At 41.0% G+C, this 12,290-nt stretch overlaps 1 protein-coding gene across 2 annotated transcripts in view; it reads left to right on the top strand.

The window, feature by feature from the left end:
* The first annotated feature begins 346 nt into the window (after positions 1-346).
* LOC310869378 (phosphoinositide 3-kinase regulatory subunit 5-like) overlaps positions 347-12,290 on the top strand; it is a 17,267-nt gene continuing 5,323 nt past the window's right edge. Inside the window, exons 1-11 of one of the 2 annotated variants that reach the window (XM_083780093.1) lie at positions 347-500; positions 3,532-3,641; positions 4,559-4,659; positions 6,820-6,888; positions 7,225-7,363; positions 8,063-8,132; positions 10,737-10,914; positions 11,218-11,389; positions 11,541-11,609; positions 11,757-11,848; positions 12,231-12,290. The exon at positions 12,231-12,290 is cut by the window's right edge and continues 828 nt beyond it. In XM_083780093.1, coding sequence (XP_083636219.1) covers positions 3,542-3,641; positions 4,559-4,659; positions 6,820-6,888; positions 7,225-7,363; positions 8,063-8,132; positions 10,737-10,914; positions 11,218-11,389; positions 11,541-11,609; positions 11,757-11,848; positions 12,231-12,290 — 1,050 coding nt within the window. In that variant the 5' untranslated portion in view covers positions 347-500; positions 3,532-3,541. Of the gene's footprint in view, positions 501-3,468; positions 3,642-4,558; positions 4,660-6,819; positions 6,889-7,224; positions 7,364-8,062; positions 8,133-10,736; positions 10,915-11,217; positions 11,390-11,540; positions 11,610-11,756; positions 11,849-12,230 lie in introns of those variants that run through there. The other variant, XM_083780092.1, reaches the window with a different exon arrangement.

Below are 12,290 nucleotides of genomic sequence, written 5' to 3'. Positions count from 1 at the left end.
GGCCTATAGCCTAAACATGATTTATTTCACTCATTAATGCGCAGCATAGGCTATAGGCCTATACATTTCTATGAAATACATTATTATTTTAATAATGCAGAAGAACATCAGAGTATCCTACTCAAGTAAAACCGATTTAATAAAGTAAACAATTAAGTTGCAAGTGCCAGTAGTGTGAAGGTCAAGGAGTCCATGTATGTGACCATGTCTGTCATAATTATTATAAGATGCATGCACCTCCCACACACTCAATACAGTGACAGTGTACTTGCTGGTAGTCCCTTAAAGTCAGCAAGAATCATTCAGTTCCTGTTTTGCTACATAAGCTCACTTGTCTTGGCTTTAAGAGGATCTATTTTTGCGGAGCAGAGGATGTGGTCGTTTGTTCACCCTTCACTTGTGAGTTTCAGTCAGCTGGGCTGCATCTCATGTAGCTAATAAATATGCCTTCTAATATAGCCTAATAATGCCACAGGACAGGACCCAGCTAAGAATTACAGGTAAGAAAATACATTATATATATATATATATATATATATATATATATATATATATATATATATATATATATATATATATATATATATATGCTTCGCTCTGTGCCACTGTGTGTGTGTGTGTGTGTGTGTGTGTGTGTGTGTGTGTGTGTGTGTGTGTGTGTGTGTGTGTGTGTGTGTGTGTGTGTGTGTGTGTGTGTGTGTGTGTGTGTGTGTGCTGCCCTGGATCAGATGTACCCTAAAGGGTCAGTTTCTGCATCACTTCTCTGTTTTGCAATCGTCAGTTAGTCACAAGGATTTCTAGGAACTGATGTATTTTTTTTGTCACACAGTTCCAGTTGTGTGATGTGCCTGTTTAAAATGAACATGCTCAATAAAAGGTTGTACATCCCTTCAGGCTTTCATAACATAACATGTATATCAGCCTAATGATTGATTGATTGATTGATTGATTGATTGATTTTATTTTATTGATTGAACATTTTATTCACAGTTTGTTTTGTAGAATTTGGTACTGTTCCATATAGTGTCACTATCAAAATGGTAGGCTACAGTAAAAATACCAATTTAGCTGAGGGGTAGAGTTCCCAAAATGCATCTAGCCTACATTAAATTGGATTACCTCTACTTTATTGAAAGTCACAAAATATCTGAACTAGTGATAGAAGTTAATTGTAGTGGTGTAGTGGTTGGCTGACCTGCTGTTTTCCTTAAGTACTAACTGTGTTTTCAATGTTATTCCTGTTTCTCCACCTTTTATTTCACCTCCTTTGTAAACATCTTAATACTTCATCTTATTCTTCATCTTGTAAAACAACAGAGACCAGATTGTGTCATTCTGTCTGCAGGATAGGCCGACAACATGGGTACAATAGTGAGACACCTGTTTCCTCAGCAAACAATTGCTCTTATGTTCGGTTAAGTTTGGTCGATGTGGGTATAGCCTACATGGAAGTGTACTCCTTTATAGAACTCCTTGTCAAGGTCATTGCATACCTTGAGCCTAACCACTGCAAGCCAGCAAGCATTTTTTGACTGTTTTGCCTGTGATGGATTTAGCTTGTATTTGAAATACTGTAAGCCCTTTGAGAAAATTAGAAGAATTGTATATTATTTTACTGTATCTTTCCCAGAATGTCAAAGGAATGATATGAGAACAAAATTAAAATTGGAAAACATATTTTGTTCAATGCATGCACAATACACGATTCCTCTTTTAATCTTTATTATTGAGTTTCAACTTGATTTGACAACTTTCATCATGTATGTATTGTGAAAGGCATTTATTGTTTCTTATTGATAAAGAAAGGAAGGAGGACATCCTCACACCGTTTTAAAAGCTCCCACAATAATTGATTAATAACAGAGCGGAATAAGCAACCTTTTGGCCTTACTGGCCTTCGTCAGAGTACACCAGAGTATAACATGACCTTTTCTGCTTATTGATAAAGCCCAGCAAAGAAACGTGTGTTTACCTAATTAAACCTACGGACTTTGTTGACAGGAATCTCCCAGTGGTCGTAACAGTATACTAGGCTCCTTCTTTGTACCTACACCAAATATCTTTTCCAAAAATAGCTCATCTACAATCTCACAAAACATCATGTTGTGTGCTTTCTTTATCGAATATTCACCAATATGGACACTAGGGAAACAGAACTGCAAAGAACAGATTCCCATCTTTCATTTGTCCTCCAAATGTCCAAAACAAATGATGCATTGTTGAGACTTGAGACACTGCAGGACAGTTGAGAGAAGACCTTAAATACTAGTTAAAACCAGCATTTCACAGTCAGGAATCTATTTAAATGTGCTTTAATATAATGCTAAATATTCATTTAAAAGTCCTCAGTGTTCATTTATTCAATTGTAACTCTGAAAGTGCACAAATGTAACCAATGGGATCCTTGCGGGTCCATTTGGTTACATTTGTACACTCAAGAGTTAAATTACACTGAGGATTTTGAATGGTAGCCATGACAACCTACTGTATAACAACAGCACAATTTGTTTTAGTGTCATCCACTACCTTTTTACTCTGGGACAGTGGTTTCCTGTTTGGGCCAACACAGATGACCCCCGTTTCCCATTCATGTTTAACTGGTCTCTGGTCCAGGTCCACAGCTGTTCACAATGACAGTTTCCTTTCTGTGCACATAAACACATCTTGTCGGCTAAATATACTGTAGGGAACACTGTGCCACCGGTAGTCTCTTTCTCCTCCAGAGGGACCTGATTCAATTCAGTCCCAGGGGACATGTGCTCCTTCAGAATCTCACATTTGTTGCGAGGAATTACAATAAGTAGCCAGGAAGTACCGTTCTCAAAAGTTCCCCCCTCTTAAATACATAATAAGTTTTTAATAGCCACCACTGCAACAGCAGTTTCCTTGTTTGTTCATGTTGTTGTGTGACAAAACCACACTGGACGTTGCTCAGCATACACATTAATGCTGAGCAACATCCAGTGTGGTTTTGTTACGTGCTGATAAAGACTATCATTTAACAGAATTCAGTTCACTTCAGCATAGGGAATCAAACTTCTACCGCTCTCCTAAAGGGGAATCTCACCAAGCAAGGAAGATTTACACACTGTTGAAACGATCTCAGAATTTTAAGTGGGACTCAGTTCTTGGTGTCTTCAGTTTTTTTGTTGTGTTCTGCTGATTACAGCACATAACACAAAAACATCTGACTACCCAGTACTACTGTTTGCTGGGACACAGATTCCTAACTGTCTGCTCTTCATGAACATCCCACCTCTGAATCATATCAAATCATTGTCATACATGAGCATTTTTAAGAATGAAAAAAGGGGAAGTTGTGACTGTTTTTGTTTTTTCAACCAACTCATCTCCTCAACCAGCCAATGACTCACTGGTTTGGTAGGAAGTGGCAGACTATACTCTTTCCCCTGGCATCCTTGCTATGGGCATTTGTGTTTGTTTCTCTAGTGGCATAAACGTGGCATATCTAGGATTTGGGACCCTGTTGGCTCTTTTGTAAAGTGTGGGTTGCATGTGATACTTCTGTAGATGATCTGAGATGGAGAGGAGCTCGTGCACAGAAGATCGTATCCAGCATGCTCTTGATCGCTGCCTCATTGGTCTGGATTGTGACACTCCTGACAAACAGTTATTTAACGGTAGGTCTCACCTCTGAGCTCACACAGCCTTACAGATGTCTACAGGAACAATATTCAAGAACAAGAAAGCTTCATATTGCTATACAGTGAGCAGGTGTTATAAATGATTAAACCCACGCATACATGTAAATTGGTGCAAAAGGAGGAGAGGACACTGGAGCAGCACGGACATTTTAAGCCTTTTATTTAGGTGCTAGTATACAAACGACTAACGTTTCGACCTAAAAGGTCTTCATCAGAGTCAGAGTCATGACCTTTTAGGTCGAAACATTAGTCGTTAAAATGTCTGTGCTGCTCCAGTGTCCTCTCCTCCTTTTGCATCAAGTGTCCTTGTTCCTGTGAAGCACCGGGGCAGCCGTTTTAGGATTGAGGCACGTCGGTAGACTCCTTTTGTTCACATGTAAATTGGTATTGGTACAGAGAGTGTTGCAAGTTTTGGAAACAGTTTAACATATTGTGCAGATATTAGTGTACATAGCTGTTGCCATTGTGCTTCTGAATATTAATTGAATGACTAAACCAATGCTCACTCATGTAACGGTGTTATTCACTTCCATAGTTATGTAACTATTTGGAAACATTGAATCCCTAATTGCGTCTTGTGACAAGAGCTAAATGGGAATTGAGAGTAGTGACACAGACTGTGGGATGGACAGAGGGCATAGGGGTGGAAAAAAGGAAGAAGTTACTCTTGCAATACTGAGAAATAACAAAGGAAGCTTAGCTACAGCCCGAGATAATAGAATAACATTTCTCTCCAACACTTTTGCTTTGATTATATATGCTTTATAGATGATATACTTGTCTTTGTCAGAGCTAAATGTTGTGGATTTCTTCAAAATGAAACCTAAAAGGGGAAGTATAGAAGAGGTTGTTTGTATATTGACCACATGACGTGCTTCTGTCACTCTGTTTAGCTGGCCTGTGTTTAAACCGCTGGTGTTTGGAGGAACTGGTCAAGAGAAATGCCTACAACTTCCTCATCCTTCTACAGCAAATTCTGAGGAAAACAAGAGAGGTGAAGGCCTCAAAGCCCTTTTCGTATTACACACATGATGCATTACACAGTAATACAAAGAATCAAATGTCAAAAATACACCACCTACAGCAACGTCTTTTATCTCCTTCCTTGTTATCTCCTTCCTGAGATAACATGCTTTTGCGCTTTGTGGTTTTCTGATAAATGGATGTTTCAAAATTACATCCAGTTCACCTTCACGTCACTCACGTGTACAGCTGATGATAGGTTGCCACTCTATCTCACCCCAAACATCAGCGCGATAATCTTTTGCTGGTTCTGCACCCTGCCGCTATTTTCGCTATTAAAAGAATATAATAATTTGAAAGATTACAAAATGTTTGGAAAATAATGACATGACCAAAATAGGGATGCCAGGTTGAAAGTGATTAAACTGGCACCATAATGTTATAAATTGAATCTGAATTGAAATTTAAAGTTCATTATGTTAATCGTGATTCATTCTTTTAATCGCATATTAATTTATTTTAGCCATTTGGCCTACCCGTATTTTAGGATGCAACATGTGGGTCCCCAAATTGTCAGTGTATACAGGGTATGCACATTTCAAAAGTGACAATTTAAGGATTTGTGATTATTTTATTAAACATGAAAATGTCATTGTGTCAAAAGTGATCAACAAACTATACTTAGAAATTGTCAAACATTAGCTACAATATCCTCTGCCCAATTTAGTTTTGTTTTATGTCCATCCTTTAGTATTGATTTAACACAACACAGTACTCATATATTATGCTTATACCCATCTGCTGCAGCCTGTTATTATAGTACCATTATGGTTTCTTGTGAGTTTTTAATTGATTTCCAATAGAAAATCAACATATTTTCGCATTAAGCCAGCATATTTTTACACTCCCATGTTAGGAATATAAAAGTCTTGGGGGGGCACGGTGGCACAGTTGGTAGTGCTGTCGCCTCACAGCTAGAAGGTCCTGGGTTCGATTCCCGCTCGGGACGCTGTGGGCAGTGGCAGCGTGTTTCCTCCTCCGCGTCATCAGTGCCCATACCCGAAGGCGGGGTTGGCGAAAGGGCCTTTCTGTGTGGAGTTTGCATGTTCTCCCCGTGTCCCCTAGTGCAGTAATCCAGGTCACTAAACTGCCTCCCCCTGGCCAGCCGGGGCGCCTGATGGAGGGGAAAGGAACTGGTTGGAATAACGTGTTCCTTCCACGCGCTACGTCCAACCAGGGAAACTCCCCCCTGTCAGGTGTAAAGGAGCAACTTGGACACTCAGGCATGAAGGAAGCATGAGTTCAAGTCCGTTGCTCTCCCCTTGTCCCCCACATATGGGGTTGGTGGAGGGTGTGTAGAGCCCAGGATTACATTAGATGATTGACACAGGGGTGAAAAATGGGTTACAAAATCATGGGATAAAAAATATAAAAAGTAAAAGTCTTGAAAGATATCCCTAGCCTACATTGTGAACAGATAAAAACGGATGACTTAATTGAGATTAATCGTGCGGAAAAAACCACACCAAAGCACCACAAAAAGGTGCTTTTTGGCCATAGTTACTCCACTGCGCCCTCTACCGATATTGCCAAGAGAAAACCCTCATTGAGAATATTTTTCCTCCTGGCCAAAAAGTACCTTTTATACGTGTGGTGGGGGGCTCAGAGTGCTTCCACTAATGACACAACCCGCCTTTGTATTGGTGAGAAGCAAAAACGTTTTTTTTTATTTACGCTAAAGACGAGAGGCTGGTCTGCATTTATGCGATCCCCGGAGGTCATCGGTATAGCTCTAAATGCAACGGCATTGCAACGACATTGGAGCTATATGGACCAGAGGAGCTAATATTATAAACTAATCTAATGTAATCATGTCTTTGGGGCAATCAACTGATCATTCAATCATGAATGATCAGTAATGTTACGTAAATGTATTCCACTGTTTGCCTGTCTGTTTTCCGTTTTCTGTTTCTTGTGAGGACTACACTATATCCGGTGTATTTGCGTCCATGTGACGTCCATTAATATGCATTGTCCTGTCCAAATAAACAAATAAAGTAAAAGCAAAGAAAATCTTTGTACCGCCTGTACTGGAGTCATGTAGTTGACACTGACATACAGACTCACACCTGCTGCGGGCAGGGTAATGATGTGTCTCAGTGGTGTAACCACACCTCCCTCTGTTCTACAGGTACTGGAGCAGTGTGAATATGAGAAAGTGGTTCCGCTCACCCTCTTGTTCTCTTCAACTCTTATGAAAGTGAGTGTTTGTCTGATAATTACACCTACACCTACTATCAGCTCCCAGTAAGTACTTACCGCACCCAAGCCATGGTACTCATACACTGAGTTGATGGTGCCCAGGATGGAACCTATGACCTTGTGGTCCAAAGGTGAGGGCTTTAGCAACTGAGCTACCCAGTCAAACAAAGCCCACTGTTCATCACTAACTGAATCACTATGTGGAAAATATCTGTGTTGTTATTTTACTTTCATGCCGAGATTAATTTGGTTTGTCAACCTTCTCTCAAGTTGTGGAATTTGGTCGGAAAATCTTTTTGGAAGCAATTTAAGCAAACTATGTGTCCACTTCCAGGCTCCTTACCTGAGTCCAGACTGTGGGCTTCTGCAGGAAGCCTGCCTGTTGTTCCACAACTTCCTGTCCTGGCCTGTACCTTACTGCTCCGCTGCTAAACGCCTCCTCAGCATCATCAGCCAGGAGCTCAGAGCACCAGGTAACGCTGTGATGATGACTAGTGGCCCTGTCTGTAACGCTGTGATGATGACTAATGTATGACGAAGTATTCCAGTGGTGTAAAGTAACTAAGTACATTTACTCAAGTTTAAATAAAAAAAAGTATTTCCAATTTCAGGACAGGAAAATATTATACTTTTGCTCCACTAGTATTTGAAAACTTTAGTTACTATAGATACTTTGTAGATTTTGATGATTATTACAAAACATATATTAACCACTTCAGCACTTTATATACTTCAGATCTCAAAGAAGATCTACAAGATCTACAAGCGCACAATGCGTCACGATGTGACTTATTGTGAGCTTGTAGATCTGCAAAGGTCTTTCAAAGGATTTTTTACATTTTATACATTTGAAAACTTGTGAAATGGGACATTTTGCATAATGAGTACTTTTACTTTTGGTACTTTACATATACTGTATTTTGATACTTTGATACTTATTTGATACTTTTGTACTTTCACTCAAGTAAATATATACATTGCAGTAGTGCTTTTACTTAAGTAAAACATGTGAGTACTTTTTTCCACAACTTCCCTATTCTGGGACAAACAGTTGGTGAAAATACAATATATTTTGTGTGTGCAATTGTTCACTAGTACTGTAGAATCAACTTTGGTTGGAACGAATGGGCCAGTGAATAATCTCATTGTCACATGCTCTGTTTTCGTTCTAGGTATCTCCTTTCTGAGGCTGGTGAGGGAGGAGCAGGGTTTAGCCACTGACAACCAGTGTCCTAAAATTATGTAAGTAGTAATAATAATAATAACTTGAATTTATATAGCGCTTTTCAAGAAACCCAAGGACACTTGGGTAAAACAGAAAACAGAAAAACAGAAAACAAAACAAAGTTCAGGTTCAGGTTCAGGTTCAGGTTTATTTGTCATTTGTATAGATACAGAGTATACATACAATGAAAATTATTTTGCTCAGAGCACTCTCAGTCTTACATACACACAGGACATAAACAAACATCTATAGTGCAAGAAAAGACAAAAAACAAGAAAAGAAAAGTGCAAGTGAAGTGAAGTGCAATACAGTTCAAGGTCAGCTGTTCAGCAGCCTGACTGCCTGGGGGTAAAAACTGTTACTGAGACGGGTGGTACGAGATTTGATGCTCTGGTAGCGTTTTTTGGAAGGGAGTAGTTTGAACAGGGTATTTGCGGGGTGGCTGGTGTCTTCCATGATGTTATGGGCTTTTTTCATACAGCGAGTGGTGTAGATGTTATGGAGACTGGGTAATTCTGTAGTGCCGATGATTTTAGCTGCTGTTTTAATGGTCCTCTGCAACCTATTGCAATCCTTAGCGGTCGTGTTACCGTACCACACTGTGATACAGCCAGTTAAGACACTTTCAATTATACAGCGATAAAAGTTCACTAGTCCTTTTGTACTTAAGCCAAAATTTTTAAGGCGCCTCAGAAAGTACAGTCGCTGCTGCGCCTTCTTGAGGATGTACTCGTTGTTGAGTGACCATGTGAATTCACAAGTCACTTCAGCCCTTGATTAAAGTTCTAACCACATTGTCCCCTCACATACCTTCCCGTAATCTTAGATCAGCAGACAAAGTTTTACTTGACCCCCCCCAACACAAAGCTGGTGACGCAAGGTGGCAGGGCCTTTGCTGCTAGGGCTCCACTGCTGTGGAACCAACTACCACTGGAAATTAGACAGACCACTTCAGTGTCCACTTTTAAAAGACTCTTAAAAACCCACTATTATAGAAAGGCTTTTAATGAGTTTGAACGCTGATGCTGGCCTTTAAAGCAACCAAAGGTATGGCACCTCGCCACCCCCATATCTTCAAACCCTCCCGCGTGCTTAGTGAACATTCACTAAAATGCCACACGTCCCAAACTCTTCTCCCTTCTGGCTCCAAAACTATGGAACGCACTTCAGATTGCAATCAGAACTGCAGACTCACTCCCAATCTTCTGCCGTAGTCTGAAAACTCACCTCTTCAAACTCCATCTTAGCCCGTAGCGTTTGCCGTAGCACTTGCCCTAGCCTCGATGTCCTTGCAGGCGTATGCAAAGGCTCAATTTATGTAACTTAGATAGCATTTTATGTAGACATAGCACTCTATAGTATATACACATCCATCCATCCATCCATCTTCAACCGCTTATCCGTAGTTGGGTCGCGGGGGCAACAGCTCCACCAGAGAGATCCAGACATTCTTCTCCTCGAGAGTATATATACGCATAGTTTCATTATATAGATATTCCACTGTTTTTTCTTTATATATTTTTTTTATCCCACGATTTTGTAACCCATTTTTCACCCCTGTGTCAATCATCTAATGTGATCCTGGGCTCTACACACCCTCCGCCAACCTGGGGAGAGCAACGGACTTAACTCATGTTTCCTTCATGCTTGAGTGTCCAAGTTGCTCCTTTACACCTGACAGGGGGGAGTTTCCCTGGTTGGACGTAGCGCGTGGAAGGAACACGTTATTCCAACCAGTTCCTTTCCCCTCCATCAGGCGCCCCGGCTGGCCAGGGGGAGGCAGTTTAGAGACCAGGATTACTGCATGTTTTTTGTGAGGGTACCTACCCTAGGGGACATGGGGAGAACATGCAAACTCCACACAGAAAGGCCCTTTCGCCAACCCCGCCTTCGGGTATGGGCACTGATGACGCGGAGGAGGAAACACGCCTCCAGCACCCACAGCGCCCCGAGCGGGAATCGAACCCAGGACCTTCTAGCTGTGAGGCGACAGCACTACCAACTGTGCCACCGTGCTAGCCTGGTTAATAAACCAGACTAATATCGCATGGACCGCGGGATATTAGTCTGGGGAGGCTCAGCTTGGATTTCATTTCCAGGGAAACATTTTCTCTTTGACGCAATTGGTCAGAGCTACTGTCAGTCAAAGGTCTCAAGCATTGAAAGTCACTGTACCAAAGCCCGCCCATATTGCATACCGTGTCCCGATTGGCCGCCCACATTCTCTGGTGTAGGAAATGGGCGTACAATTGAGCCTCTCCAGACCGAAATCCGCCGGCAGGCAATTTATTTTTGCCAACGGCTGATTCGGTCTGGTTTATTAACCAGGCTACCACCGTGCCCCTTGATATTCCACTGTTAGATACATTTTAGGTTGCATGTTAGGTTCTTGATGACTATTTTTATGTATGTGATGTATTACCACGTGTTAACTGTGTTATACTGTAAAATCGCTCTGGATTAAGAGTGTCTGCTAAATGCCTAAATTGTAAAATTGTAATTGTAAATAGTAAAAATACAAGATTTACAAGCTTGTGAGCTTTTAGATCGACTATTTTTGTTGAAGATATGGTGTAGACTCTGCACAATATCTCCCTTTACACAGTATTTGTCTATTCCAGAACGGTGTTGCTTTTGAGTCCAGATGAAGACCTTCCCCCAGAGTTCAGGTCAGTTTCTGAGCAGCTCAGCAGGATGAGTCACTCCCAGAAAGACATCACCGTCAGCCTGATCAAACATGCCTTCCAGGCTGTGCTTGGTCCAAAGCACCCCCTCCACACACTCCACAGCACACTGCAGGTGGGTGGACCAACCAGCACTCCCATACCACTATATAGGCTACATCAAGTATCAGAAACACTTTTGAACCACACCACAAACCATGCAGTGTGCACCTCAGATCTAATCTAATCACATTCATTTCTAAAGCATTTATAACTGGCTTTTTTTCTTGACTCGTACAATTAGTGATCAACACATTTTGTTTTATTACAGTATTGTACATTATTCCTAATTTATTATTTATGTGTCATTACATTACATAATTTTATATATTTAACATTGATCAGAAACAGAGATTCCTATACATTGTACATCTTGCAGTCTAAAAGCAGTGAGGAGTTGGAGCAGCTTCTCTCAGCCATAACAGACGCCCTGGAGTCAGCCGCATCGACCGCAGACCCGGACACAACCTGGGACAGTCTGTTCCACAGCATGGACAGTCTCATAGAGGGCCTGGGAGACCCGTCTACTAGCGATGGCAGCTCACATCCTGGTAGGAGAGAGAGGAAACAGGCTGAAATATGCAAACTGCTGGACTGGAAACACTAATTGCTCCTTGTGGGATTAATAAAGTTGTATGAATTTCAGGACCCACTTCAAATTGCAGTGCTTTGTGAATGACAGTATGGCCTTCTCCTCATTAGGCGATGTTGAGACTTTAGCGCTGCCCTTTGCTAGATGCCTCGTGTCGTCCTGGGGTAAAGACAACTTTGGTAATTACCTCCTAATTTACTTTGAAATGTTTTTTTGTTCCTCTCTAGAACCATATTTAATTTTATTTCCCCTCATTCTGTTGTGTATCCTGTTGTCATCCTGTGCCGTGTCCTGATGTCTAACTCCATCTGTCCACGTTCATCCAGATGATCTGAGTGACATCCTCGGCATTGATGAGCTGCAAGACTGTTTCCAGCTGGACGAGGATGACCACAACAAGCCGAAGAACGACCAGGAAGTAATAATAACAATAACCTTTCATGAGCCAATGTAGTGAGTCATTATTAAGTTCTCTAGTCTCATCTTAGTTTTAGTTAAAACTCTGGCTGCCGCATTTTGGCAGGCCAGAAGAAAGTGCATTGCAGTAATCAAGTTGAGATTTAAAAAGAAAGCATGGCCCAACGTTTTTGCATCGTCCAACGACACATTTGCGCTCTAATTGTGCAATGTTTCTAAGACAAAAGAAGAAAATCTTGGTAGCATGATTAACGTGTTTTAAAATTAAATTCAGAATCAGTAGTGTTTCTTTCTACAGTCAGGTTACCAAGTCTATTCATTATTGATTCTCTCTGCTCACTAGAACCAATTATGAGAACTTCTGTGTTCTTATCCTCATTTAGCTCGAGAAAGTTCTCACTCATCCAGCATTTGATGATAGACAGACAGGTCAACAATGTGTC

The sequence above is a fragment of the Protomyctophum parallelum genome (genome assembly GCF_964188405.1).
Source record: "Protomyctophum parallelum genome assembly, chromosome: 13".
Classification (NCBI taxonomy): domain Eukaryota; kingdom Metazoa; phylum Chordata; class Actinopteri; order Myctophiformes; family Myctophidae; genus Protomyctophum; species Protomyctophum parallelum.
Note: the sequence above shows the minus strand (reverse complement) of the source record. Positions and strands in the feature narration are given on the sequence as shown.